Here is a 25,352-nt window from a genome sequence, read left to right as displayed (position 1 = left end):
AGACTTCAAAGAAACTGTTTTGTGAGAAGGAACAATGATTCCACTATCCAAAGAATAACTAACATAAAATTTAAATAACAATCCAGTGGAGGTTGCAATTAGTTAGAATTCAAAAGACACACAAACATATGCAAAAACCTATTTGTAAATTGCCTTTATTCATTAAAATTCTATAAAACTTTTTCCTAGACAGTAACAATGAGTGAATGCATCAGGAATGTAATCAGTATAGGAAAACCCATCCATTAGGAAAAGTGACAATGACTAGTGGTAGTATAAGTAACAAATAACCATAATGGTGATTGACGGTATCAGGACACAGAGGAACACCCCTGAGACTGAGGATCTGGATATAGAACCTAAGCTGTTTTAAGGTATGGAAAAATTTGGGTGATACCTTCATTGGGGCAGACCTCTTTCTGATTCTTCTTTTATTGGGATGGAGGGAAATTTCAGTACACCAAGACAAAGAGAAGTGAAAGGGATTTTTACTATCCCTTATTCTCCTCCATCTATGGGGTCGCACAGAGACGGACACGACTGAAGCGACTTACCAGCAGCAGCAGCAGCATTCTCCTCCCATGTGACGCTAGTGGTAAAGAACCTGCCTGCCAATGACTTGAGTTTGATCCCTGGGTTTGGAAGATTCCCTTTCGGAGGGCATGACAACCCACTTGATTATTCTTGCCTGGAGAATCTCATGGACAGAGAAGCTTGGCAGGATACAGTCCATAGGATCGCACGATTGAGTTGGGCACGACTGAAGAGATTTAACACGCATTCTCCTCCCCAAAATAGCAAGTATTATCTCTGTGTTACCTTACTAGCCTCTACCCTCTGCCATAAGGTAGGGAATTCCCATAAGGTGGGAATTGATGCTTTTGAACTGTGGTGTTTGAAAAGACTCTTGAGAGTCCCTTGGACTGTAAGGAGATCCAACCAGTCCATTCTGAAGGAGATCAGCCCTGGGATTTCTTTGGAAGGAATGATGCTAAAGCTGAAAGTCCAGTACTTTGGCCACCTCATGCGAAGAGTTGACTCACTGGAAAAGACTCTGATGCTGGGAGGGATTGGGGGCAGAAGGAGAAGGGGACGACAGAGGATGAGACGGCTGGATGGCATCACTGACTCGATGGACGTGAGTCTGAGTGAACGCTGGGAGTTGGTGATGGATAGGGAGGCCTGGCGTGCTGCGATTCATGGGGTCGCAAAGAGTCGGACACGACTGAGCGACTGAACTGAACTGAACTGAACTGATTCAAAGCCCTAAAACTGCTCAGTTCACTTGGTTCCTGGGGAAGATACCAAAGAGATATCTGCTACCTCATGTATCAGAAAGGCTGGGTGACTATTCCAAAGGAGGAAAATTTCCTAATCCCCATTATTGCTTTCCTCACAGCAGAAAATGTGGGACAGTGGTGATATCCAGTCACAGCTTTCTTAATAATCCATGACAAGGAGGAACAGATGCTTTTTAAAGTTTTCCTCTACCCTCTTAAGTTAAGTGAAGTCTATAAACTGACAAAAGATATATTCATAAAAGAAAATGTATATAAATTTTACTCATGCTAATATTTACACAAACACAGAGGCTTCAAAGGAAACAAGTGAAAACCCAAAGCATTTAGACCCAGGGGCTGTACCATTTTAACAAAGTGTGATAAATTGCAGAAAAGCAACTAGACAAAGGAAAGAGGGGTTTAAGCTTCTATAGTGATCAATTGAGGGAAACCAGTGGAAAATGAGAGCTATTTTAGTAAGGTTTCATTTATTCAGATTCATCTCAGTTCCAGCCTTCCATTTCCAGTGATAAAATCCATTCTCCTCATCCTGTTACACCACAAGGGGTAGAGGGGAATTTATGCCACCTTTGCAAAGGGAAATTTATGCCCTATTTCTGGGCAGATAAGGGGAGAGCAGAGAATCTTTATTATATTTGTTGGTTCTTAATTTCCTTCAGCTCAAAATAAACCTTATTCTCCAAATATCTGACTTTGCTAGAAAAAAAATTCACCCAAATGAATAGATTGGTTTCCCTTGAAATACATGATCACAAATCTCTAAGGGCACACAGCCATGCAACCCCAGTGTCTAGCAATCCCATCATACTTCCTGAGAAGATTCAGTTTTCTATCCCCCAAAATAACTTCCTTCCTAAACTTCATATGTCTTCTCTCCCCCACAACCCTCTACCCTCAACTCTCAGCTACTGGTTTTATCTCAAACTTCATTAAAGACACTGAAGTAAAACAAATTTCCTTAATTCTCCTTTAGGCAAGCCTTCAAACTCACCTGCATTTGCTCCTCTCTCTGCTGCTACTACTGCTGCTAAGTCGCTTCAGTCGTGTCCGACACTGTGCGACCCCATAGATGGAAGCCCACCAGGCTCCCCCATCCCTGGGGTTCTCCAGGCAAGAACACTGGAGTGGGCTGCCATTTCCTTCTCCAATGCATGAAAGTGAAAAGTGAAAGGGAAGTCACTCAGTCGTGTCCGACTCTTAGCAACCCCACGGACTGCAGCCTACCAGGCTCCACCGTCCACAGGATTTTCCAGGCAAGAGTACTGGAGTGGGGTGCCATTGCCTTCTCCGGCTCCTCTCTCTACCTTCTCCCTTATTTCAGTGAAGGAAAATTTCTTCCCAGTATGTGTAAAACAGGGTATTAAATGAGGACTTTTCCTACTATACCACACTTTGGGTTAAGGCTCCAAAAATAAAAATAATTAGTGATAATTACCCCAACATTCTACAAGATACAAGACAGCAGAACCAGTCCATAACTGTCAACTCCCAACATCCATTCCAGCCAAAACAGAGGACACTAACAATTTGGAACTTGAATAAAGAAGAGCCATGTAGGTAAAGGAGAAGGAAATGGCAACCCACTCCAGTATTCTTGCCTAGAGAATCCTGTAGACAAAGGAGCCTGGTGGGCTGCTGTCTATGGGGTCACACAAAGTCGGGCAAGACTAAGTGACTTAGCATGCATGCATGCATGCATGTAGGTAAAGATGTGCTACATGAGGTAACGAGGAATGATATGGCATTTTCCTGCCCTTTCCATGGAGGAAGACAGAGTCTTCCCTGCCCTTCCCACCTCAATCAAACTAAGCAATGGGAGCTCAAGAGAACCACTGAATGAGAATAAGAAAAATATTTTCTTCCACAACTAAACATTTATTAAGCTCTAGAATAGCTGTGTGATGCCATGAAATAGGAGCAAAAACAGTAAGAGAGTTCTCAGGAAGGCTTAATATATGTCACCTACAGCTGGAGGACTGGAATAAAGAATTTGAATCCATCATTTTTTAGTTTGATTGATGATAACTTGTAACCCTCAATATCCCTCTTCTCCTTGTGCCTTACATCTGGGCACACTGATAAGAAAGTTCGAGCACTCGTTCTTTTCGCACCTGTGGGAAATTCAAAGCACACAAGCCTCTGGCCACCCACACGTTAAGGACACTCACCCCAGCACCACCTCATAACCACAATGAAAACTCTAAGCCAGTCTCCTTTCCCTGCTCTCTCAAGCCATTTTCAAAGTCAAGTTAGCTTGTAGAACTTCCCTGGTGGTCCCGTGGTTAAGAATCTGCCTGCCAATGCAGAGGACATCAGTTCGATCCCTGGTCTAGAAAGGTCCCACGTGCCTCGGGGCAACTAAACCTGTGCACCACAACGAATGAGCCTGCACGCCCTAGAGCCTGTACTCTGTAGCAAGAGAAGCCACCATAATGAGAAGCCCATGTACCATAACTAGAGAGTAGCCCCTGCTCGCTACAACTAGAGAAAGCTGGCATGCAGCAATGAAGACCCAACACAGCCAAAAACAAAATACATAAATGAATAACATTTTTTTTAAATATCAGCTTGTGAAGTCTGTCTTGCTCCTCTCAAAGCCTCATTAGGTAACTAATACACTTTTTCATACTTAACTTGGTATGTAGGTGGAGGTGAGGTGCGGGTGTGACATCATTCTTGACATCCAACCAAATTCTGAGAGTCCATCTTAATACTCCAAAGTGGTCATACAGGGACATTTGAGAATATAGACTCTAGGGACCTGCCTGGTGGGTCCAGTGGTTAAGAATCTGCCCTGGGATGCAGGGGACACAGGTTCGACCTCTGGTCAGGAAACTAAGATCCTATATGCCACAGAGCAACTAAGCCCGAGTGCTGCAACTGCTTATCCATGCACTACAACTAGAGAGTCCATAGGCTGCAATGAAAGATCCCACGTGACTTGATGAAGATCCTGCATGATGCAACTAAGGCCCAACGGAGCCAAGGAAGAAAGAACACAGACTCCAGTGCCTGTTTTCCAAGTGAGAGAATTTGGAGGCCAGAGACTGACTGGAGCCACCTGCAAAGGAGGGTAAGAAAAGAGGTCAGTGGCTGAAATAAGTGACAGTGCTACCAGTTTAGGGGGCAAGGATGTGAGACTTTATGGGCCAAGAGAACCCAAGAAAGCTATTTTAATAGTACTTTACCCAAGAGGGCTAAAAGCCAAGACAAGAGGGTCTCAGCAGTAAGAAGCTGTGCAACAGAACACCAGGAGCAGAAGCTGCGAAGGTCACAAAATGTCACCCAGAGAGTATCCACATTAGGAAACTATGCAGTTTGGTGGTCTCAGCAGAGGTGTTCCCACACGTACAACCCACATCATAGCCAGCTTGTGGATGTCTGCAGTAATGGTGGACATTTGGAAAGAGCATCCCATCCTTATAACAATAACAATAACACCAGACAATCTGGAAATTCACAACTCTCCTAGTACCCATTAGAACACTAAAATGAAAGAGTAACCAAATAATCTGAAATCTAAAGAAAGATAAGAGCCTCCAAAGAGAGACAGGACATGAACCCTTGCTTACCTGGCACAGTCATCAAAAGACATTGGCAAGGAGAATTCAACTCTAATTTTTAAATAATTACTAGAGGGCAATTGTAGGCTACCTAGAGACTATAGAACCCCTAGAGGCTGCAGATACAAGAGGAATTCACAACCACTCACAGCCTCTTCTCTGCGGACTTCACTTGCTGCTGCTGCTGCTGCTGCTGCTAAGCTGCTTCAGTCATGTCTGACTCTGTGTGACCCCACAGACGGCAGCCCACCAAGCTCCCCCGTCCCTGGGATTCTCCAGGCAAGAACACTGGAGTGGGTTGCCATTGCCTTCTCCGGGACCTCACTTGGGCACTCAACAAAAAAAGCCTGGATAAGCCTAAGCGTGGGCTTCCCTGGTGGCTCAGGGGTAAAGAATCTGACTGCAATGCAGGAGACACAGGTTTGATCCCTGGATTGGGAAGATCCTCTAGGGGAGGAAATGGCAGCCCACTTCAGTATTCCTGCCTAAAAACTCCCAGGGACAGAGGAGCCTGGAGTGCTACGGTCCATAGGGATCACAAAGAGTTGGACACAATGGAGTACAGAGCAAGAGTCCTGAGAAGTGTCCTTCCTAGTACAGGCCTGGGAAGGAGCACAGCAGTCACTTCAGGAAGGACAGAAGTCACACTGGGTCCTTCTCCCCTACCTCCCCTAGGAAGGGGGAGGTACCTTACCCATTACGGGAAGGTAAATGCTGTCACCTAAGGCACTGTGAAACTCCACTGCAGGTGGGAGAAGTAACAGAACATAACCCTTTACCTCTGGGGAAGGGACAGAATACATGCTAGGAATTACAGAATTACAGCTGGCAGAGAGACTTCAGCACTGAGAATGCTTCTCACACCCAAGATCCAGGGAGATAATCCTTCCTAAGACTGAGGATTAATCAGAACAGCATACCTCTCATCTCCCACCTACAAGTAACAGTGTTCTACTGATGATATGCAAATAGTGAAGAGAGCCCCTCCAAGGAACAGAAGGAAGAAGGAAACAGAGGGGATACTCATAGGAGTTCTGAAGAGAATTTAATTAAAGGGGTATTTATAGAGGGGAAAGTGATTCTGGAACTAACAGTGAGGAATGCTGAGGTACTGAAAGATGGGCAGCAGTAGGAAACTCTTAAGGCCCAATGTAGCAAGGAGAAGAAACGGTGTAATTGGAATGAGAGCCAGAGTCAAGTAAGCAGGGCCAGAGATGGAAGCAGTCATTGCCACACCACGACAAATTCAGGTTCTGTGTTTTTAAATCCTCTCTCCTCCAACCCCCTGATCTCCTGCTGGTGTCTCCCACTGGCTAACCCAACCATAAGTCAGAGGGCCAGGGAGGTGGAGTGTTACAACCTGTGAATCAGCTCCTTGGGGTACAGGGCAGAGCTAAGAAGAGTAAAAAGTGGAAGGAGCAGATGCAAATGGAAAATATCTAGCCTAATATATCCTAGCATTCCTCCTGCAACAAGGTTGGTTCCATCTCCATAGACTTAGCAGCCTCTCCCACCTTAGGGCTCAGATCCAGGCCTTCTCTTTTCTTTCTAACCTCTCTCTAGGAGATATCATGCATATTGGTGGCTTGTGACATTGATGGTATGCTTATTACTCTTATATTTATATTTCTCTAGTTCTCTCCTTGAGTCAGGTCCACGTTGTGACAGCATCTTGTGTGTCTCAGACACTCCATTCCTAATCCATCTAAGACTCTTGATAGTTGTAATTCTCCCCTTCCTGAATCCAATTCATCAACAAATCCTACCAATCTCAATACTAAAATATATTCCAAATCCGTCCATCCTTTCTTCTTGTCACCCTTGTCACCATATTACTCCTGATCTCTATAGTACTCTCTCATCCACCTCCAATCCATTTTGAACTCAGCAGCCAGAGGGAACATCTTAAAATGTAGATTAGACCATGACTTTTAAAACTTTCCCATTCCTTTCTCTCCTTCCTCATCTCTGCCACACTCTTCTTTACCACGCTCTAGCCAAATTGGCTTTTCTGTATGTCTTCATAGAAGTCAAACTCTTTTACGACTTTGGGGTAATCATCCCCTTGCAAGTAGCTTCTCCCACGTGGCCCTATGTCTCAGAAATTGTCTCCTTCTTATCGTTCAGGCTGGCTTAAATGTCTCTTCCTCAGGAAGTCCTTTCCTGGCCACCTTATTTGATGCAAGTTATGCCTTCACCTCACTATTTTCTACCTTCGTACCTAGTTTATTTCTTTCTTAGCATTGCATGCTATGTTGCTTAAGTTGTGTCTGACTTTTTGCAACCCCATGGACTGCAGTCCCCCAGGGTCCTTTGTCCATGGGATTCTCTAGCAAGAATACTAGAGTGGGTTGCCATGCAAACCCACTGGAAAAGGAAATGGCAATCCACTCCAGTATTCTTACCTGGGAAATCCTATGAACAGAGGAGCCTGGCAGGCCACAGTCCATGGGGTGGCAAAGAGTAGGACACAACTTAGAAACTAAACAACAACAAATTTGTATATATGTACATATATATATGGTTTAAACCAAGCTACAAACCAAATTAAATTGTAATTAGCAATCATTTAATGCAATGGTGTTTTACTTAAATGAAATTGCTACTCCGAGGGTGCAGTGGTCTTAATTGTTTTGATGCAGGTTCACTGGAGTTTGAAGGAAAAGAGAAACATTGAGAAACATTGCTGGTGGATTTAAATTGGATCACCTTTAATGTGCTTCAAGGTAAAGAAGTTGATTTTAAATTATATTTTGGCTGTTGAACTAGACTTGGCAGAACTGTACTTCTAGAATGTGACATTTCAGATTGAACCTCATGGATGACAGCTTTGGTAGCTGCAACCACAAGAATGTAAACCTCATATGTTTCTAAGTCAATCTTAAAATGCTTAATATGAACATAGTCTGGATCATCTGGATGACTGCTGCTCCTGCTGCTGCTGCTAAGTCACTTCAGTCGTGTCCCACTCTGTGCAACCCCATAGACGGCAGCCTACCAGGCTCCCCCGTCCCTGGGATTCTCTGGGCAAGAACACTGGAGTGGGTTGCCATTTCCTTCTCCAATGAATGAAAGTGAAAAGTGAAAGTAAAGTCGCTCAGTCTGGATGACTACTTCATAATAAAGCTCTGCCACGATACCTCAGCATCCACATTTGCCTTTCAGTTTATGATCCAATTACTACCATTTCAATTATTTTGGATTGGTGGGAGGAAATTGGTGGGAGTTCAATGTGCGATTTCTGCTTTCTAGCATTTCCAACTGGATGAAAACTAACCGACCCATGGTTTCTTTATGACTGTAAAGAAATTTTTTTTCTTTTCTGAAGAAAAGAAGGTCGTTCAGTATTTCAAACAGAGAAAACTAGAGGGAAAATTAAGAAAAGACTGAATCAAAGATGAATCTACCATTTATTGAGTTGCTGTATGCAGAGTACACCATGCAAAATGCCGGTCTGGATGAAGCATAAGCTGGAATCAAGATTGCCGGGAGAAATATCAATCACCTCAGATGTGCAGATGACACCACCCTTACGGCAGAAAGTGAATAGGAATAAAGAGCCTCTTGATGAGGGTGAAAGGTGAGAATGAAAAAGTTGGCTTAAAACTCAACATTCAAAAAACAAAGATCATGGCATCTGGTCCCATCACTTCATAACAAACAGATGGGAAGACAATGAAAACAGTCAGAGACTTTATATTCTTGGGCTCCAAAATCACTCCAGATGGTGACTGCAGCCATGAAATTAAAAGACGCTTGCTTCTTGGAAGAGAAGTTATTATCAACCTAGACAGCATATTAAAAAGCAGAGACATTACTTTGCCAACAAAGGTCCATCCGGTCAAAGCTATGGTTTTTCCAGTAGTCATGTATGGATGTGAGAGTTGGACTATAAAGAAGGCTGAGTGCCAAAGAACTGATCCTTTGAACTGTGGTGTTGGGGAGAAGACTCTTGAGAGTCCCTTGGGCTGCAAGGAGACCAAACCAGACAATCCTAAAGGAGATCAGTCCTGAATATTCATTGGAAGGACTGATGCTAAAGCTGAACTCCAATACTTTGGCCACCTGATGTGAAGAACTTACTCTTTGGAAACAACCCTGATGCTGGGAATGACTGAAGGCAGGAGGAGAAGGGGACAACAGAGAATGAGATGATTGGATAGCATCACCAACTCGATGGACATGAGTTTCAGCAAGCTCCTGGAGTTGGTGATGGACAAGACAGCCTGGTGTGCTGCAGTCCAAGGGGTCGCAAAGAGTCAGACACAACTGAGAGACTGAATTGAACTGAACTGACAATGTGCCAGGTACGTAAACACCTTACACCCTCTGTCACATTTAATCTTAAATTAAAAAAAAAAAAGTCCTGTGAGATTTGTATTATTATCCATTTCTATAGATAGACTGTGAAGAAAGCTGAGCACCGAAGAATTGATGCTTTTGAACTGTGGTGTTGGAGAAGACTCTTGAGAGTCCCTTGGACTGCAAGGAGATCCAACCAGTCCATTCTGAAGGAGATCAGCCCTAGGTGTTCTTTGGAAGGAATGATGCTGAAGCTGAAACTCCAGTACTTTGGCCACCTTATGCAAAGAGTTGACTCATTGGAAAAGACTCTGATGCTGGGAGGGATTGGGGGCAGGAGGAGAAGAGGACGACAGAGGATGAGATGGCTGGATGGCATCACCATCTCGATGGACATGAGTCTGGGTGAACTCCGGGAGTTGGTGATGGACAAGGAGACCTGGCATGCTGCAATTCATGGGGTCGCAAAGAGTCGGACACGACTGAGCGACTGAACTGACTGACTGACTGACTGAGGCATACTAGGCATACTTCCTGCCTTCTGCAAAGAAGTGTGAAAGACTACATATACCCCAGCCGGTGGCAATCTCCACTCCTTTCCTAGAGCCCTGATGACTTCTCTGCCTTCTACCCCATAAAATTCCTTTATTCCTCCTCCCTTTGGGGAGAAGGTGTTTTTAAAGTATGAGTTCTCCTTTCTCCATTCCTTGATCTATAAATAAAACTTCTGCTGTACTATACCAAACTTGGCTTCATTTGAGTGGCATTTGCAACTCCAGGCAAAGGACCAATTGAGGGGTCACTGACTCTTTGAGGATTGGTAACAACTTCAATTCTATGCTCTAAACTATTAGGCCTAAATGAAAAGGATTATACAGTATTTAGGTCCTTTACCAAAAGGTGATTTAATATTCTTAATTTATAAAACTAAAATCATGTTGAATTGTGGCAGGTAGATTCTGATAGATTTGTCTTTATGACAGGTTTCAGTGGATTGGTCTTGAAAACACTGGCAACACAAGGTAAAGAAAAAGGTAGAAAAAAGGCAAAAACTACTTTAACATTAAATACCTGTAAACAGAGTTATCTGTAATCCCTTCTATTGACATGGAAATTCCAAATCAGTGATTAGAATTGCTCTTGAGAGCAATTTGTTATTTGGATTTCTTTGGGGAACAGGGTTATGACCTTAAAAGAGAAATATGATCCTCAGAACAATAATCATTTGATTCATTCCAGGAACTATATAAAGATTTCTCCAACAGACTGGATTAAGAGGGGTGGGAGAAATTTATCCACCCCCTAGAAATTTATCAAATCAAATTCCAAAAATTTTTTTTCATTTTCCAAAACTTTTAAAAAATAGTGGCAAGTTGGTTTAGAAAGTATTAACACTTGACAAAAATAGGCAGAGAAATTAACTGCTAAATATTAAAATGGAATTGAACCCAAATGAGCATAATGATAAATAAAATGGTAACATAGGTCAACCAGAGGTGAAATTAACTTACTAGAAATAAATTGGGCTCCAATGGTGGTACTTGGTACTCCCTTGGTAAAGTAGTAGTATATTTGTTGCTTGAAATTTATAAAATAAAAGCCGGGGGGAGGATGGAAGACAAAAAGTTCTCTTTCCATGGCCCACTATGCAAACTCTCCTAATTCTCAGCTGGCAGAAGCCAGATAACAACGATGTGTTTTCTGATTACTTCTATTACTGCAATACTCTTTTAAATACTTGTGCTATTTTAGATTCTCTTTTAAACTACGATAGAAAAAATGAAAAACAAACCAAAAAACTCACATTATTTTTCTAATTGTTGTTGATTGGCTAATAAAGGACGAGTTGTCGCAATTGCGTTCAGATAGTTTTGACCCTCTCTACGCTTCGTAGAAAGCGGCCAGCTATCCGTTTCCCCGGCGTTCCCCTCGGTACCGCGGAAACGAAACTGCGTCAGGCTCCACCCCACTATCTGCCGAGTAAGCCAATCAGGGCGCGGCCCGGGATGATCGCGTGCCAGGTGTCATGGCGGCCTGCAGGCATTGCTGCTCGTGTCTCCGGCTGCGGCCTCTGGGTGATGGTCGCCTCCGTCTGCCAGGGCGGGATAGGACACTCACCCAGTTACAGGTGCGAGCACTATGGGGTGGCACCGGGCCGCGATCTGTGGCCGTGGACTTAGGCAGCAGGTAAGGAACTGTGTGTGTTCTCTGCCCTTTCACAAGGCGGGTCCATATACATTCACTTCCTAGAGTACGAATCCGGCAACCCAAGTCTCTTTACCCTAAACCTAAGTTACAAATTTACTTTTCCGTGTTTGGAAACTCTTTCTTGGTACCCCCGCCCCTATCCCCCTACATCCTTTGCTGTCTCAGTACCGTGCCCTTTGCTGTTTCTTCCTCCCTCCCTCCCTGTTCCGAGCTTCTTTTCCCCAACTTGAGTTTGCCCACCTGATTTCCATTCTTTTTACTTTTGGTGATTCCTCGGCTATGAAATGAAAAAGATAACGCGTTAACAATTGATGCTTACGTCCTTCAATCCAGTTTACTGCCTAAGAAGCTTGGCCCATATGACTCTGGGTAGGAAGGGAAGGACAAAATCAGTTTGTTGACGCTGGTTATATGATACTCTGTTAAAGCCTGTGAAAGTGTTAGTCACTTAGTTCCGTCCGACTCTTTGCGAACCCAGCCAGGCTCCTCTGTCCGTGGAACTCTCCAGGCAAGATTACTGGAGAGGGTTGCCATTCCCTTCTGCAGGGGATCTTCCTAACCCAGGCATGGAACCCAGGTCTCCTGAATTGCAGGCAAATTCTTTACCGTCTAAGCCACTTGGGAAGCCTATAGTAAATGTACTATTACTCTCATTTTACAGTTAAAGCAACAGGGGCTCAGAGAAGCTTAGGTAACTTTCTCAGGGTCAGTCAAAGCTACTCCTATGAGACTAGGTGGATTTTAAACTTGTGTTTCAAATTGATACTCTCTTGGGGTTTGTTTGCCAGAATTCATTTCTAAAATGACTTTTATAAAAGTAGTATGGGATTCATTTTAAAAAATGAAACTTCTAATGCTTTATATATAGTTTTCACATGTATTTTTTAAAAAACGTTGACTCTAGTTCATACAAAAGTCAGAAAATCTGGCTTTGAATCCAACAATTCCTCCCTGACTTAATGATCTTTGAACAAGTTATGTCACCGCTCCTTCCACTCCCCTGAATGAGGAGACTTTTATTAGATCAAGAGTCAGCAAACTTTTTCTGTAATGGGTCAGATAGTAAATATTTTAGACCAAATCATAAAGCTGGGTGTTTCGGTTTTGCCTACTGTGTGTAGGTCATGTAATCATATGCGTTTACATACCCTCTAAAAATGTAAAAAAAAAAAAAAAGTTGTTAGGTTAAAGACTATAAAAAGAAAAGAGCTGTGGTTTGTTGACTGCTAGACTAGATGATCTCTAAGGTCTTTCTTTCCACCTCTTGCATTCTTTGATTCTGATTTTTGAGGGAAAAGATATCTCTTCCATTCTTCAAGGACTAAAATTTATTCTTCTCTGAAGAAATGCCCCAGAACATTTCATTACACAGACATCTACTGTTTGTTAGGCACTAGGGACTCAAAACCGGAGAAGGTAATGGCACCCCACTCCAGTACTCTTGCCTGGAAAATCCCATGGACCGAGGAGCCTGGTGGGCTGCAGTCCATGGGGTCGCTAAGAGTCGGACACGACTGAGCGACTTCACTTTCACTTTTCACTTTCATGCATTGGAGAAGGAAATGGCAACCCACTCCAATGTTCTTGCCTGGAGAATCCCAGGGATGGGGGAGCCAGGGGGCTGCCGTCTATGGGGCTGCACAGAATCGGACACGACTGAAGCGACTTGGCAGCGGCAGCAGGGACTCAAAACAACAAGGTTAGGTTTGCCCTCCAAATTTTTCATAAATAGTCTACTTTGAATCTCATTTATTAGTCAACTGGGATTTTTTTTTGTAACCTATTTTTAAACCTGTGTCATGTGTTGTAGCAGTGAAATTCATAAATCTCATACCTGCTGGGTCAATTATTTTCTTTGTCATAAGTTTGCAACAAACTTTTTTGGGTGACTGCTTTGTACCACCAACTTGATACTTGTTATATGTATTCTTTACAATGTCCTAGAAGGGTGTATACTGTTGTGGTAAATGTCTTTACTACTCACAATAAACTTTGTAGTAATTTTCATTTCAGCAAGTTATTGAGCATTTACTATATTGAGTTCCAAGGCAACTAGAGATAGTCTGATGAGGAAGAACACAGATTCAGTGCTGAGAAAATCAGTTTGTGGGAAAAGTATGAAGAGCATGCTGAAGGAGCACAAAGGGGTGTTTATCCCACTGTAAAGCTTGCTGTTGAAGGTGAATCCTGAAACGCAAAAAGGAATTAGCAGGGAGAAAGTAGCAGAGAAGATGGCAAGTGCAATTGCAGAGAAGTGAGAGAGTGTGCTGACTAGCTACAAATAACTCTGTGTGGATGGAGTGAAAAGTGAAATATGAGTTTGGCAGCAAAGGCAAGGCCCAATCATAAAGGTGGGTGTTTGTTTTGTTTTTGCGGGAGTGGGGGTGGGGTAGCGTGAGTTTTGAACCACTGAATTTTTCTAAGAGGAAGGTGGTTACATTCCATACCATTTTGCAAGTGTTTCCAAAAATACTTGCATCTCTCTCTCCCTGGAGTTCTACTTCCTGTGGCAGTTAGCTCCTCTTTTCCCTTCTCTCTTCCTAAGCAATCTCCTCCTACTCTTGCCCACCAGTAGGACCTCCTTTCTCATTTTACCCTTTTTATTATTTTTTTCAAAAGTATATTTTGATTAGGTATTCACTCATATCATTCAATATTTAAAAAGCTCAAAAATCTTCTCATATAGTCCCATAGCCACCCAGTTCCAATTTCAGAAGCCACTGATATGTTAACAATCTTTTATATATATTTGGAGGTATTTTATACATTAAAATATTGGCAAGTAAATTGATAAGAGGTAAAATCACCATGAAATACAGGAAAAAATTACATGTGTCAGTTAGACACCAGCTGAGATCATGAGACATAATGGAAAGTAACCATCTAGGGGGAAAAAAGTTTAGGTCAGTCACCAAGGCAGAACTATCTGGTAGGTGGTCTGCTGCTGCTGCTAAGTCGCTTCAGTCATGTCCGACTCTGTGCGACCCCATAGATGGCAGCCCACCAGGCTTCCCCATCCCTGGGATTCTCCAGGCAAGAACACTGGAGTGGGTTGCCATTTCCTTCTCCAATGCATGAAGATGAAAAGTGAAAGTGAAATCGCTCAGTTGTGTCTGACTCTTAGCGACCCCATGGACTGCAGCCCACCAGGCTCCTCCATCCATGGGATTTTCCAGGCAAGAGTGCTGGAGTGGGGTGCCATTGCCTTCCCCAGGTAGGTGGTCTGGGACCCCTAAAGGAGACATTGTGTAGATCAACAGAAAGAACAAAGAAAGTGGGAGGATTTGGTATTTGACTATTAATCCAAGCCTGTGTTTGAGAACATCTGGGGTACTTCTGTGTTTTACCTTTTGAGGAATTGCCAGATTACTTCCCAAAGCAGGTGTACCATTTTACATTTCAGTCAGCAGTGTATGAGACTGCCAATTTCTCCACACGCCATCAACACATACCCATCATAACCATCCTAGTAGATGTGAATAGTATCTCATTGTGGTTTTGATTTGCATTTCCTTAGCGGCTAATGATGTTGCGCATATTTTCATGCAGTACTGTTGATCTTCCTTGAAGAAACATTGAAATCGTTTACCAGTTTATAAAATTGGGTTTCTTTTTGAGTTGTAAGCGTTCTTTACATAATCTAGATACAAGTCCCTTATCAGGTATATGATTTCCAAATACTTTGTGCTACTCTGTAGATTTTCTTTTACTTTGTTAATGATGTCCTTTGTAGCATGAAAGTTTTTAATTTTGATAAAGTGAGATTTATCTATTTTTTTTTCCTTTTTTATTTGTGCTTTTGATGTCATCTGTAGGAAGATGTTGTCTAACCCAGGTTTATGAAGATTTACTCCTGTGTTTTTTCTTAGAGTATTATAGTTTTAATTTTCACATTTATGTCAATAATCCATTTTGAGTTAATTTTTATTTATAATATGAGGAAAGGGTCCAACTTCTATCACCTTTTTTGCATATGGATATCCAGTTGTCCCAGCACCATTGGTTGAAAAGACTGACTTATCTTGGCACTGTTGTAGAACATGAAAGTTTCTGTTGGCAATTTTGGAGCTTATATTTTAAAGGCAGTGAGGAAGATTTTAAAGGAATTAAGGAGAGAAATGATAAAGTTTGTGTGTTAAAAGGCTACTTTCGTCAACAAGGCAAGAATGGTAAGACAGGAGACAAAAGATGTGATAAATGGGAAATTAACCTTAAGAAAGGAGCTTCTTCCCTTCAGAAATACTCTGTCATTCAAATTACTCCTGTGCTTTGGTTTCTGTATTTTTTATAAAGGAGATCTTAACCTCCCCTTGAATCTTTGGTAATTATAGTCAGCTCTGTCCCTTTTTTGTTTATTTGTTTGTTTGTTGGTAGTTGGAGGCCTATGGGACCTTTAGTTCTTTAGAATCTTTGATTGATTTATTCTAAGTTAGGAATTGTACTAATGACCTAAGTCCTTTTGTATTGGATTTTTATTTTGAACAGAAAGTTAGAAATATCCTCTGGAAAACTGGCCAGATTTGCAGATGGCTCTGCTGTAGTACAGGTAAAAAGTCCAAATTGTTAAATTTTCACCCTAAAAATGGTTATGGAGACTGGTACTGAATATCTTTATAACATCATGTAACTTCTTAGAATTCTGGTACTGGAAATTAATTCAGACCATTTGTAGTGTCAGAATCATTCCAGACAACTGGGAGGTCGGAGGACTAGATATACTAAATGACCTTTAAGGTCTCTTCCAAACTTGGGGTTCTAATTTATTCTGTTAATAAATTCTGTAATGCTTTTCTAGAGAAAGTAATTTTACTGGTTTCTTCAATAGTAATAATTTTTTCTTTATTTATAGCCTAAATTTCCTAATAAAAAGTAGAAAATATGATTGGATGTGACTAAGCTATCAGTGAGCCTTTTCCCTTTTAGTTCTGTTACTTTTGAAAAACTTAGTGACTATTCTAATATAGATCATGATTATGCAGAAGGGATTAAGATTGGACTGCTTGTGAATAATTATTTTCATAGTCACAGTGTCACAGAATAATAATTCTCTTTCCTTGGGTTTAACTGAGGGAGGATTCAGTCTTACATGAATAACTGCTTATATGTTAATATCTAATTTTAAAGGAATTTACCAGTGTTGTTGTTTATGTTTAAGTCAGGTGACACTGCAGTGATGGTCACAGCAGTCAGTAAAACAAAACCTTCACCTTCCCAATTCATGCCTTTGGTGGTAAGTATTTGCTGATTTTTCTGAACTGTAATATAGAATAAATATAGAATTTGTAATATTTTTGTCCAAGGTCTAGTGAGTACAAATTGTAAACTTTGCACAATAAAGGATTTTCCTTAATTGTTTGATATTGAGTCATTAAAAGAATTTAAACTGAGCTTCATAACCAGTTCTTATATCAGTGGTCATCATACTTTTTTAAAGATCCAGGTTTATCAAGTTGACAGAAACAGTGGAAGTGCACAAGTACTTTGATGTTTAGTAAGCAGTGAATTCATTGCTTTCGTAGATTTCCCTTTGTATGAGTCTACAAGTATATTTTTGGTGAAAATAGTATTTTATGGCTTCTTTTATTATGATAAGGGAAATGCAGTTAAAGAGTTGATACAAAAAAAAGGCAGTGTTAAAATTGACCAGGATAAGCTACTGTGGGAAGTATTGAGTCTACACAGTCATCTAACTGGGTAGTGGAAGGCTTTTTAAAAAATCAGTTTACTGAATATTTCTGTCATCTCTTTCTCTAAGAGATACAAAACACTAAAAGTAAGCAAGATATTCACTCTTAGTCTGGAGTATATTGTTGGCAACCTCAGGACAATTGTATCTCCATAGTAATTTCTTGAGGAAAATTTGCTACTACAAAAGTCAGTCAAATGAACAGCATTTTTTTTTTCTTCACTCCTTCAGGTTGACTATAGACAGAAGGCTGCTGCAGCAGGTAGGATTCCCACAAACTATCTCAGAAGAGAGATTGGATCTTCTGATAAAGAAATTCTTACAAGTCGAGTAATAGGTAAGATACTAAGATCTCTGATATACACACCTGTGTTAGTATCTCTTCTCTTCCATCTGTGTTCCATAATATCTCTTAAATTTTCTTCATTACATTAACACAACCTAAGATTATTTACTTTTTGTATCCCCTGATTCAAATGTGGGCTTCATGAGAAAAAACTTTTTGTTTAATACTGAATCCCCTATACCTAGCATACTCCCTGGAACAAAACAGGCATCCAACAAATATTTGTTGACCAAATGAATGAATCTTTATTAATCATATAAATTCTGTGGCCCACACCTCTACTCTGTTGAACCTAAGTATTTTTCATTTGTATATTCAGCATAGTAATTCCTGAAAGCGTTATATTCATCAACTACTGAAATATGTTTATGATTTTTCAAATCTTTGATATCCTTAAATATCATGGGATCATTTGTAGTTTATAGTTCTTCTAACCAAAATTTCTACTTTATATTTATACACACTTGTCAGACACAGGATTCCAAGGACGGGTTTTATTTTGGTGTGCTGTTGGTCTTAAGCCTCTGTCCTCTGCTTAAATAAATAAATAACAATTAAGCAGTGAATTCTGATATCTGTGGAACCAGAATGAAAAGTTGCTCCCCAGTTTTACACTTGGGTGCTCCAGTCCTGCTGGTTTTTCATCTTTAGGACCTGGTGTCTATTAATATTTATCTGTGTCCCTGTGAGTAAATTAGTCCAAGGGTTTTTGTTTTTGCTGTTATTGTTTTGTTTTATTAAATGGCTAGTTACATTACTTTTTAGCTTGGTCTTTAATGAGGGAAAAGTGTTGAATTACGAAGCAATTTCTGCTAGTAACGATTTAACCTCTTTTTTTTTTCTTTTGACAGATCGTTCAATTAGACCTCTCTTTCCAGCTGGCTACTTTTACGATACACAGGTATGTTCTGTTTTAGGTTTATTTGTTTCCAGGTCAGTAAAGAAAAAAAAAAGATGTAACCTCTATTTAATACTTCCTAGGCCAAACCGTATAACAGTGTAAAATAAGAATTTTTGGTGATGCTGCTGCAGTTTACATTAATTTTTAAAACCTAACATTTATTTGGTATCAGTATGAGCTGATACCTGAATTATGAGTAGGAATTAACCAATGTAGGAGTGGAGGAAGATGGAACAGGAAGCACAAAATCCTTGGGCAGGAAAGAAATTGGTAAATTTGAAAAAAGGTTAGAATAATTGAGGTGGGTGGGGACAGTTCAGACTGGGCCTCGAAGGTCATATTAGTAACAGACATAGGACTGTCAACGTAGTCTTTATTACCTATTTTTTATCATTGGGTTCTCTAAACCTCTACTTTGTTATATTTTGTTACTTTCTGAATATTACCTTCTTTTGTAATAGTGACCCATTTGTATACTTTAATTAACTATTTTATGTGTGAAAAAAATAAATATGCCTTGCAAATATTCCTCTGTCAGAATGTCATTGCCTTGAGAAGTTATTTTCCTAAGTATATGACATAAGCATATTATTACAATGTAATTTGTCTATGCTTAACAAACAGAAGATGACAATATTTTTATGTAACATTTACTAACATAGCTAACTAACATTTACTGCTCAGTACTATAAATAATTTATACACGGTATTTCCTATAATTTTTCTAAGAACTTTTTAGGAAGATACCATTATTTTTCCCTTTTAAAGATGAGGAAACTTTTGAGGCTTATGTAATTTTTTCTGTGGTCAAGCATGTAGTTAAATGATAGAAGTAAGGGGTTTGACTACAAAGCTCTTGCTTTGAACCATATCATATAGTTTCCCTATATTTTAGGCCAAAATGTTATTCCAAATGATAATCCTCCCAAATAAAGTAGATTTTTAAGTGCTTTGCATTTTTTCCCTTGCACTAGATCCTTTGTAATCTGTTAGCAGTAGATGGTGTTAATGAACCTGATGTCCTAGCAATTAATGGTGGTAAGTATAAAAATAAAGATTAAAATTATTACTGTTAATTTTCTTTTTTAAGCAATGAAATATTTTTATTTCAGCTTTTATTTTCTTTCTTTTTTAAAGCTTCTGTAGCCCTCTCATTATCAGATATTCCTTGGAATGGACCTATTGGTAAGTTAGGATTTGAAGATAAAAAACATTTTTTCTATGACTTCTCAGCTTTTTGGCTAAGATCACTGAAGAAACATTTTTTTTTTTTTTTTTCAAAAAATAGGAGTGAGCATACTATAGCAAGGACATAGATTTATTAGCTTTGATTTACTGTTTCTTGGGGAGTCTAATTAGATGACATTCTAAGAAGAGTCCTTTCAGCTCTTTTAAGACACTTTTATCTTTGCTTTGGGTTTTGTTTCTTATAGCAATATGTTATGTGTTAGAGATTATTTTATGTTCTCAGATACTATGACTTCTTAGTTGCCTCTTCTGTTTGAAGAATTTCTCTATTTTTGGACTGAGAAATTGTCAGGGTACACACTCCTTCAAGATAATATTGAAATATAAACTTGTTTATAACTTACAGCTCATGTAAGTTGTATTCATGCAATTTACAAATGATTTCTTAGATAAATAATTATTGAGTGTCCTAAATGCCCAATATTGGACTTAGCAATGAAAGAACTAAGGCAGACTAGGTATCAGCAGTACAGAGATGAATGAGACAGTTCTTGGTTTCAGCATGAGCGAAACAATTTTTTATAAACAATACTATAAAAGTATAGTCAGAGTGTTAAGAAAATGATAGAGAAGGGCAGGTTTATATTTGTGTAGTTAGGTGTCAGAGAGGGTTTCTCAAGAGTCACTGACATTTATGCTGTACCTTAGCAGGATCAGAGGGTAAGCACTTGTCTTAAGAGAAAATACAGTCAAGACTAGGAAAAGACCACGAGCATAATCAGAGATGAATGCTGAACTTGAGTCACCCAGTGAGGCCAGAAGATAGGGTGAGGTATTATAGTCAATGGTCCTTAAATACCACAATAGAAATATCAATTTTATTGTGGTCACAGTTGAAGATAGCGATTGAAGCCATTACTGGAATGTCTTGAAAACTGAGTTTTTATTAAACAATTGCCAATATTTTAATATATTTTAGGGGCAGTACGAATAGGAATGATTGATGGAGAATGTGTAGTTAACCCAACACGAAAAGAAATGGCTAACAGTACTTTAAATTTAGTGGTTACTGGAGCACCTAAAAGTCAGATTGGTAAGTAGTTTATGTGGTAGATTTGTTCTGGATTTTATGTACAGGTTTTGGCTTCTAAAAATGTATGTGTGTTTTGTTAATTAGCCATAAAAATTTTTGTTCTGTTTTATTGCTGCCCTATTTTGGTAGTCCTCTTTCTTCATGTCAAATAATACCTAGAATTATAGAATGTTATATAACTAATTGAAATACAAAAATCTTTATTAAGATAATTTTAGTAATTATTTTTAGACTGATAAGCTATTCTAAAATCTGAAGTTTTAAATACGGTAGTAAATTAATTGTTTTATTAGTTTAAATATGTTAATTTAGCTAATGCAGTCATTCTAAGCCTGTTGTCCTCTGAGAAAGAGGTATCATATTTCCTCATAGGAAACTAGTGATAAAAATATGCACTGGACCATGGGTCACCTTTACTCCTTCCAACTAAAATGCCATAATCAACATGAACGAAAATCAGAGGCTGGTTCTGTTGAAGGGGAATAGCCTTTAACAGAATGACTTGGGTTTGAAACCCAGCATCTGCCATAGTTAACCATGCAACCTTGGACAAATAAGGTCTCTTAGTTTATCCTGCTACCTGATATTTGTTGTCTGGAACTTTTTGACACAGAATCTTCTGATTTAGGAACATTTTGATGAAATGTAAACTTATTAAGCTTTTAGTGCCTTTTTTGTTCAGTTAACATGTGAAATACCTCATTTCCAGCTGCTTCTTTTGGAATGTTCATAATGACTTAGAACTAGATGATAGACAAAATACATGAAAGAGGAATTGTGTGTTATCTACATGTTAGTTAGGAATTGTGTGGTTAAACTAAATAACAAGGCTTAAACAAGATGGGAACTTATTTTTTCTCAAGTAACAAAAATTCAGAGATAATGAGTCCAGGACAGTTACAGCAGCTCCCCTAATGTCTTAGGAATTATAGCTTTCTACTCTGCTATGCTTAGGGTGTTGCCCACATCTTCATGGCTATGTACTGGCTACCAGTCTTCATGGCTATGTTGTGGCTACCAGTGGTGGTGTAGTCGCTGTCGTGTACAGCTCTTGGAACCCCATGGACTGCAGCCTGCCAGGCTTCTCTGACCATGGGATTCCAGAACTCTAGCTAACAGAACTCTGGCCAACTTATCTTACTTACAGGCAGGAGGGGAAAAAAGAGGCAGGGGCAAGGGACCAGGAGGAATAGTAAAAAGATGTGTGCCCACTAAGTCACCCTCCCTTTTAAAGGTGAAGGTGGGGAACTATCAAAATATAGAGAAGATTAAAGGTTTGTAGAGGCTGTGAATAATGAATGACCCCTACATTATATTTGAGCATCTCAAAAAGGGCCCTGAGTAGAGTGTTGGTTTGCTATTTGAAGTTCAGTTGGTCTATATCTGAAATTTTTCTGCTGAAAGTTAGTAACTTTCAGCAAAATTAGTAAAAAAAAAGAAATTTAATAATTTATCAATTAGTAAATTGATTTGGCTACTTTATAGGGCCATTATGAAGATTAGAGTCAAGGTTTGTAGAGTACCCAACATAGTAACTAGAACCTAGTAAGCAAATGGTTAATATTACTGTTAAGATGCAAAATAAACCATCTTCTAAATGGTCATATATGTTTATCTGCCTTTGTGTCTGAACCACTCCAATTTTAAAGAGATACTAGAGGAATGAACTAAGGCTCTTTACTGTATCTGCAGCATGCCACAGAAACCCAATAGGCAGCCTTCCAGCTGTTGTTCTGACCTGTTCCTATGCTCTTTTTAAAATTAATTTACTGAGGTACAGTTTACATACATTAAATGCATGTTTTTAAATCTCCAATTCTGTGAAAGGGAGAGGAGATGTCATGGGAACACAGATAAGAGAAAGGTTATAACCATCTCCATATCATGGTATCAGAGGAAGCTTCTTTGTGCCTCAAGTGAACAACTGAAACCTAACCTCCCTTCATCCTCCTCCATGTGTATTTGTTTAATATTTCTCTACATTTAGAACCACAACAGGGAAGTGTTACAATTTTTGCTTCAACCATCAAACAGTTTAGAAAATTGCAGACAAGTATTCCAGTGTGTTGTATTTACCCATATTTCTGCTTAATATGTTCTTAATATGGTTTCTTCCTTTATTGTTTTCTTACTGTTTAGAGACCTTCCTTTAGCCATTTCAGGGTGACACATTTTCTTCTTTCTCCCACATTTAAGAGTTTTGATTTCTCCTTGACTCTTAAATATTTTCACTGGGAATAGGATTCTGGGTTGACAGTTCTCTTTCAGCACCTGAAAGATATTATGCCTCTTCCTTCTGGCCTCCATGGTTTCTGATGATAAATCTGCTGTTGTCTGAATTGCTTTCCCATATGGGTATGGTGTCATTTTTCTCTAGCTGGTTTCAAGATTTTTCTTCCTTTGTCTTTGGTTATTAGAAGTTTAATTATGATATGTCTTCCCTTGGGTTATCCTTTGTAGGGTTTATTCAGCTTCTTGAATATGCAGGTTTATGTTTCCACCAAATTGGGGAAATTTCCAGCTATTTTTCCCCCAGTACTTTTCAGCCCTGCCATCTTTCTCCTCTTTCCAAGACAGCAGTGACACAAATGTTAGATCTTCCCTTATAGTTTCACAGATCTGCTTTAGCTGACTGATGTAATTCCAACATGTAAAGCATATAAGATTTTTTTTTCCATTCTTGATTATGCTTAGAAGCCTTAGAAGTGACTTTTTAGAAGTGATTCATTATGACTTTTTAGCCATAATAAATCTTAATGACAACATGATGTGGTTAAACACACTAGTTTGATGGTAGCTATGCATTATATGATCTTAGACTTTGGACAAGTTGAGAGATGCCAGAAATGGCACACATATTCAGCCTTATAGAAACCAAAGCTAAAATGCTAGAAGCCTTACTTTGGAGCTTGCCTGCTTTCCATAGGAGTTATACTTTACAAAACTAAAAACAACCATTTTATGGTAGTAGCTTGGGTCCTCTAGTTGGCTGACTTGAAACAATATCACTGCAAAGATTTCCTGACCCAGGCAAGAATTAGAAAATGTGACAAGGACCAAATTAAGTGGGAGGTCACATCAAATAATTGTTAAACAAGAAATGTTATGGACACCTACTGTGCTGATATTTTAATTTTTCAATTTAAATACATTTTAAAAATAGATGCGTTGTATATGTTAAAGGATGGAATTTTACGGTATTTGAATTATATCTTATAGAGCTGTTACAAAAAATTGCGTGCACATTTCATTTTCTGTTTCATTTTTTAAATGAGAAATTCCTCAGTAAATTTATGAAGAACATATACTTAACTTCAAATATCAAGGTTTCTTTATTCATTTACTACTGTTTATATTTTGGAATTGTGTTAATTCTGAGGAAAGAAATCAAAAAGGTAGAAAATTGATCTGTAGTATTTGTCATGTCATGGTCTTTGAAAATGGTAAATTTGACATTTGAAAATTCAAATTTGAAACATTTGGAAATTGGTAAAAGGTTCAATGGCAGTCTTGTTTTCTTTTCTTTTTTTTCTTTTTAGTCATGTTGGAAGCCTCTGCAGAGAATATTTTACAGCAGGACTTTTGCCATGCTATCAAAGTGGGAGTAAAACATACACAACAAATAATTCAGGGCATCCAGCAGTTGGTAAAAGAAAATGGTGTTACCAAGAGGACACCTCAGAAGTTATTTGTCCCTTCGCCAGAGATTGTCAAACACGCTCATAAGTAAGATCATCTGTATAAAAGAAAATATGAAAGTATCACCAAATTTAATTTCCTCTCAGAAATAACTTCTCATGGAAGCAGTGTCCACACATTACTTCCTAAATACCAGCTTTCTATTTTAAGAGTCATTGCCATAAATAACAGCCTAATGCTTTTAGAAGGATAAACCTACATCTCTCTTCAAGAACCTAAGTTTAAATCTCAAAGGAAAGGGGAGAGTGAGTGTACTTGTCAAAATTAAGATAATTCTCCTCTCTCTCTGTCAAGAAAGAAGAGTGTAAAGAATAAGATATTTGAATATCTAAGGAAACTTGAGGTTGTCAAAAAGAAATATAGCCACCACTATATGCCCAGTCTTATAATAGTGCCTGTACATAAAGTACTCAATAAATTATGAATGAATGACCAGAGAATTATTTCACTTGAAATAAACTGAAAAAGTTAATATTTCCCTTAGTAGGAGTCTCACAGCCATTACTTAGAGATTAGAGTTTTAACACTACCCAATCAAAGGGTTACCTGCAATAACAGCCAAAATGCATAGAAAAAAGCAGCTGGTTCCATGAGAGTAAGTGAAGAGAGAAAAATCCGAGATGAAATTAATTGAACAGTTAAGGGAAGGTATGTGTGAGTGATGCCCATAATATGTTAGGAGAAAGAAATTTGTGTTCTCCTTCCCTTGTGGCTCAGCTAGTAAAGAATCTGCCTGCAATGTGGGAGACCTGGGTTTGAACCCTGGGCTGGGAAGATCCCCTGGAGAAGGGAACAGCTACCCACTCCAGTATTCTGGCCTGGAGAATTCCATGGACTGAATAGTCCATGGGGTTGCAAAGAGTCGGACACAACTGAGTGATTTCACTTTCACTTTTTACTTTCATGCATCGGAGAAGGAAATGGCAACCCAGTCCAGTGTTCTTGCCTGGAGAGTCCCAGGGATGGGGGAGCCTGGTGGGCTGCCGTCTGTGGGGTTGCACAGAGTCAGACACGACTGAAGCGACTTAGCAGCAGCAGCAGCAGTGTTACAGAACAATAAATACA

General features: G+C 39.4%; 2 protein-coding genes across 12 annotated transcripts in view; one reads left to right on the top strand and one right to left on the bottom strand.

Moving 5' to 3' along the window:
- LOC107132925 (uncharacterized) overlaps positions 1 to 25,352 on the bottom strand; it is a 471,858-nt gene that overhangs the window by 409,930 nt on the left and 36,576 nt on the right. Inside the window, exon 3 of one of the 8 annotated variants that reach the window (XM_059891745.1) lies at positions 140 to 4,362. The exons of the other annotated variants lie outside the window; for them this stretch is intronic. Within the exon in view, the coding sequence (XP_059747728.1) occupies positions 4,268 to 4,362 (95 nt within the window). The 3' untranslated portion in view covers positions 140 to 4,267. Of the gene's footprint in view, positions 1 to 139; positions 4,363 to 25,352 lie in introns of those variants that run through there. 8 annotated transcript variants of the gene reach the window in all.
- Positions 11,171 to 25,352, top strand: part of PNPT1 (polyribonucleotide nucleotidyltransferase 1) — a 40,619-nt gene continuing 26,437 nt past the window's right edge. Inside the window, exons 1-9 of one of the 4 annotated variants that reach the window (XM_010809926.4) lie at positions 11,171 to 11,353; positions 15,860 to 15,920; positions 16,534 to 16,604; positions 17,292 to 17,397; positions 18,258 to 18,307; positions 19,282 to 19,345; positions 19,445 to 19,492; positions 20,475 to 20,588; positions 24,128 to 24,314. In XM_010809926.4, the coding sequence (XP_010808228.1) occupies positions 11,306 to 11,353; positions 15,860 to 15,920; positions 16,534 to 16,604; positions 17,292 to 17,397; positions 18,258 to 18,307; positions 19,282 to 19,345; positions 19,445 to 19,492; positions 20,475 to 20,588; positions 24,128 to 24,314 (749 nt within the window). In that variant the 5' untranslated portion in view covers positions 11,171 to 11,305. Of the gene's footprint in view, positions 11,354 to 12,862; positions 13,726 to 15,859; positions 15,921 to 16,529; positions 16,605 to 17,291; positions 17,398 to 18,257; positions 18,308 to 19,281; positions 19,346 to 19,444; positions 19,493 to 20,474; positions 20,589 to 24,127; positions 24,315 to 25,352 lie in introns of those variants that run through there. The other 3 variants (XM_059891142.1, NM_001192197.1, XM_059891141.1) reach the window with 3 other exon arrangements.

This window comes from Bos taurus, chromosome 11 (assembly GCF_002263795.3).
Source record: "Bos taurus isolate L1 Dominette 01449 registration number 42190680 breed Hereford chromosome 11, ARS-UCD2.0, whole genome shotgun sequence".
In the NCBI taxonomy this organism is placed as follows: domain Eukaryota; kingdom Metazoa; phylum Chordata; class Mammalia; order Artiodactyla; family Bovidae; genus Bos; species Bos taurus.
The sequence above is the reverse complement of the archived record's forward strand: the minus strand, read 5'-3'. Positions and strand labels throughout refer to the sequence as shown.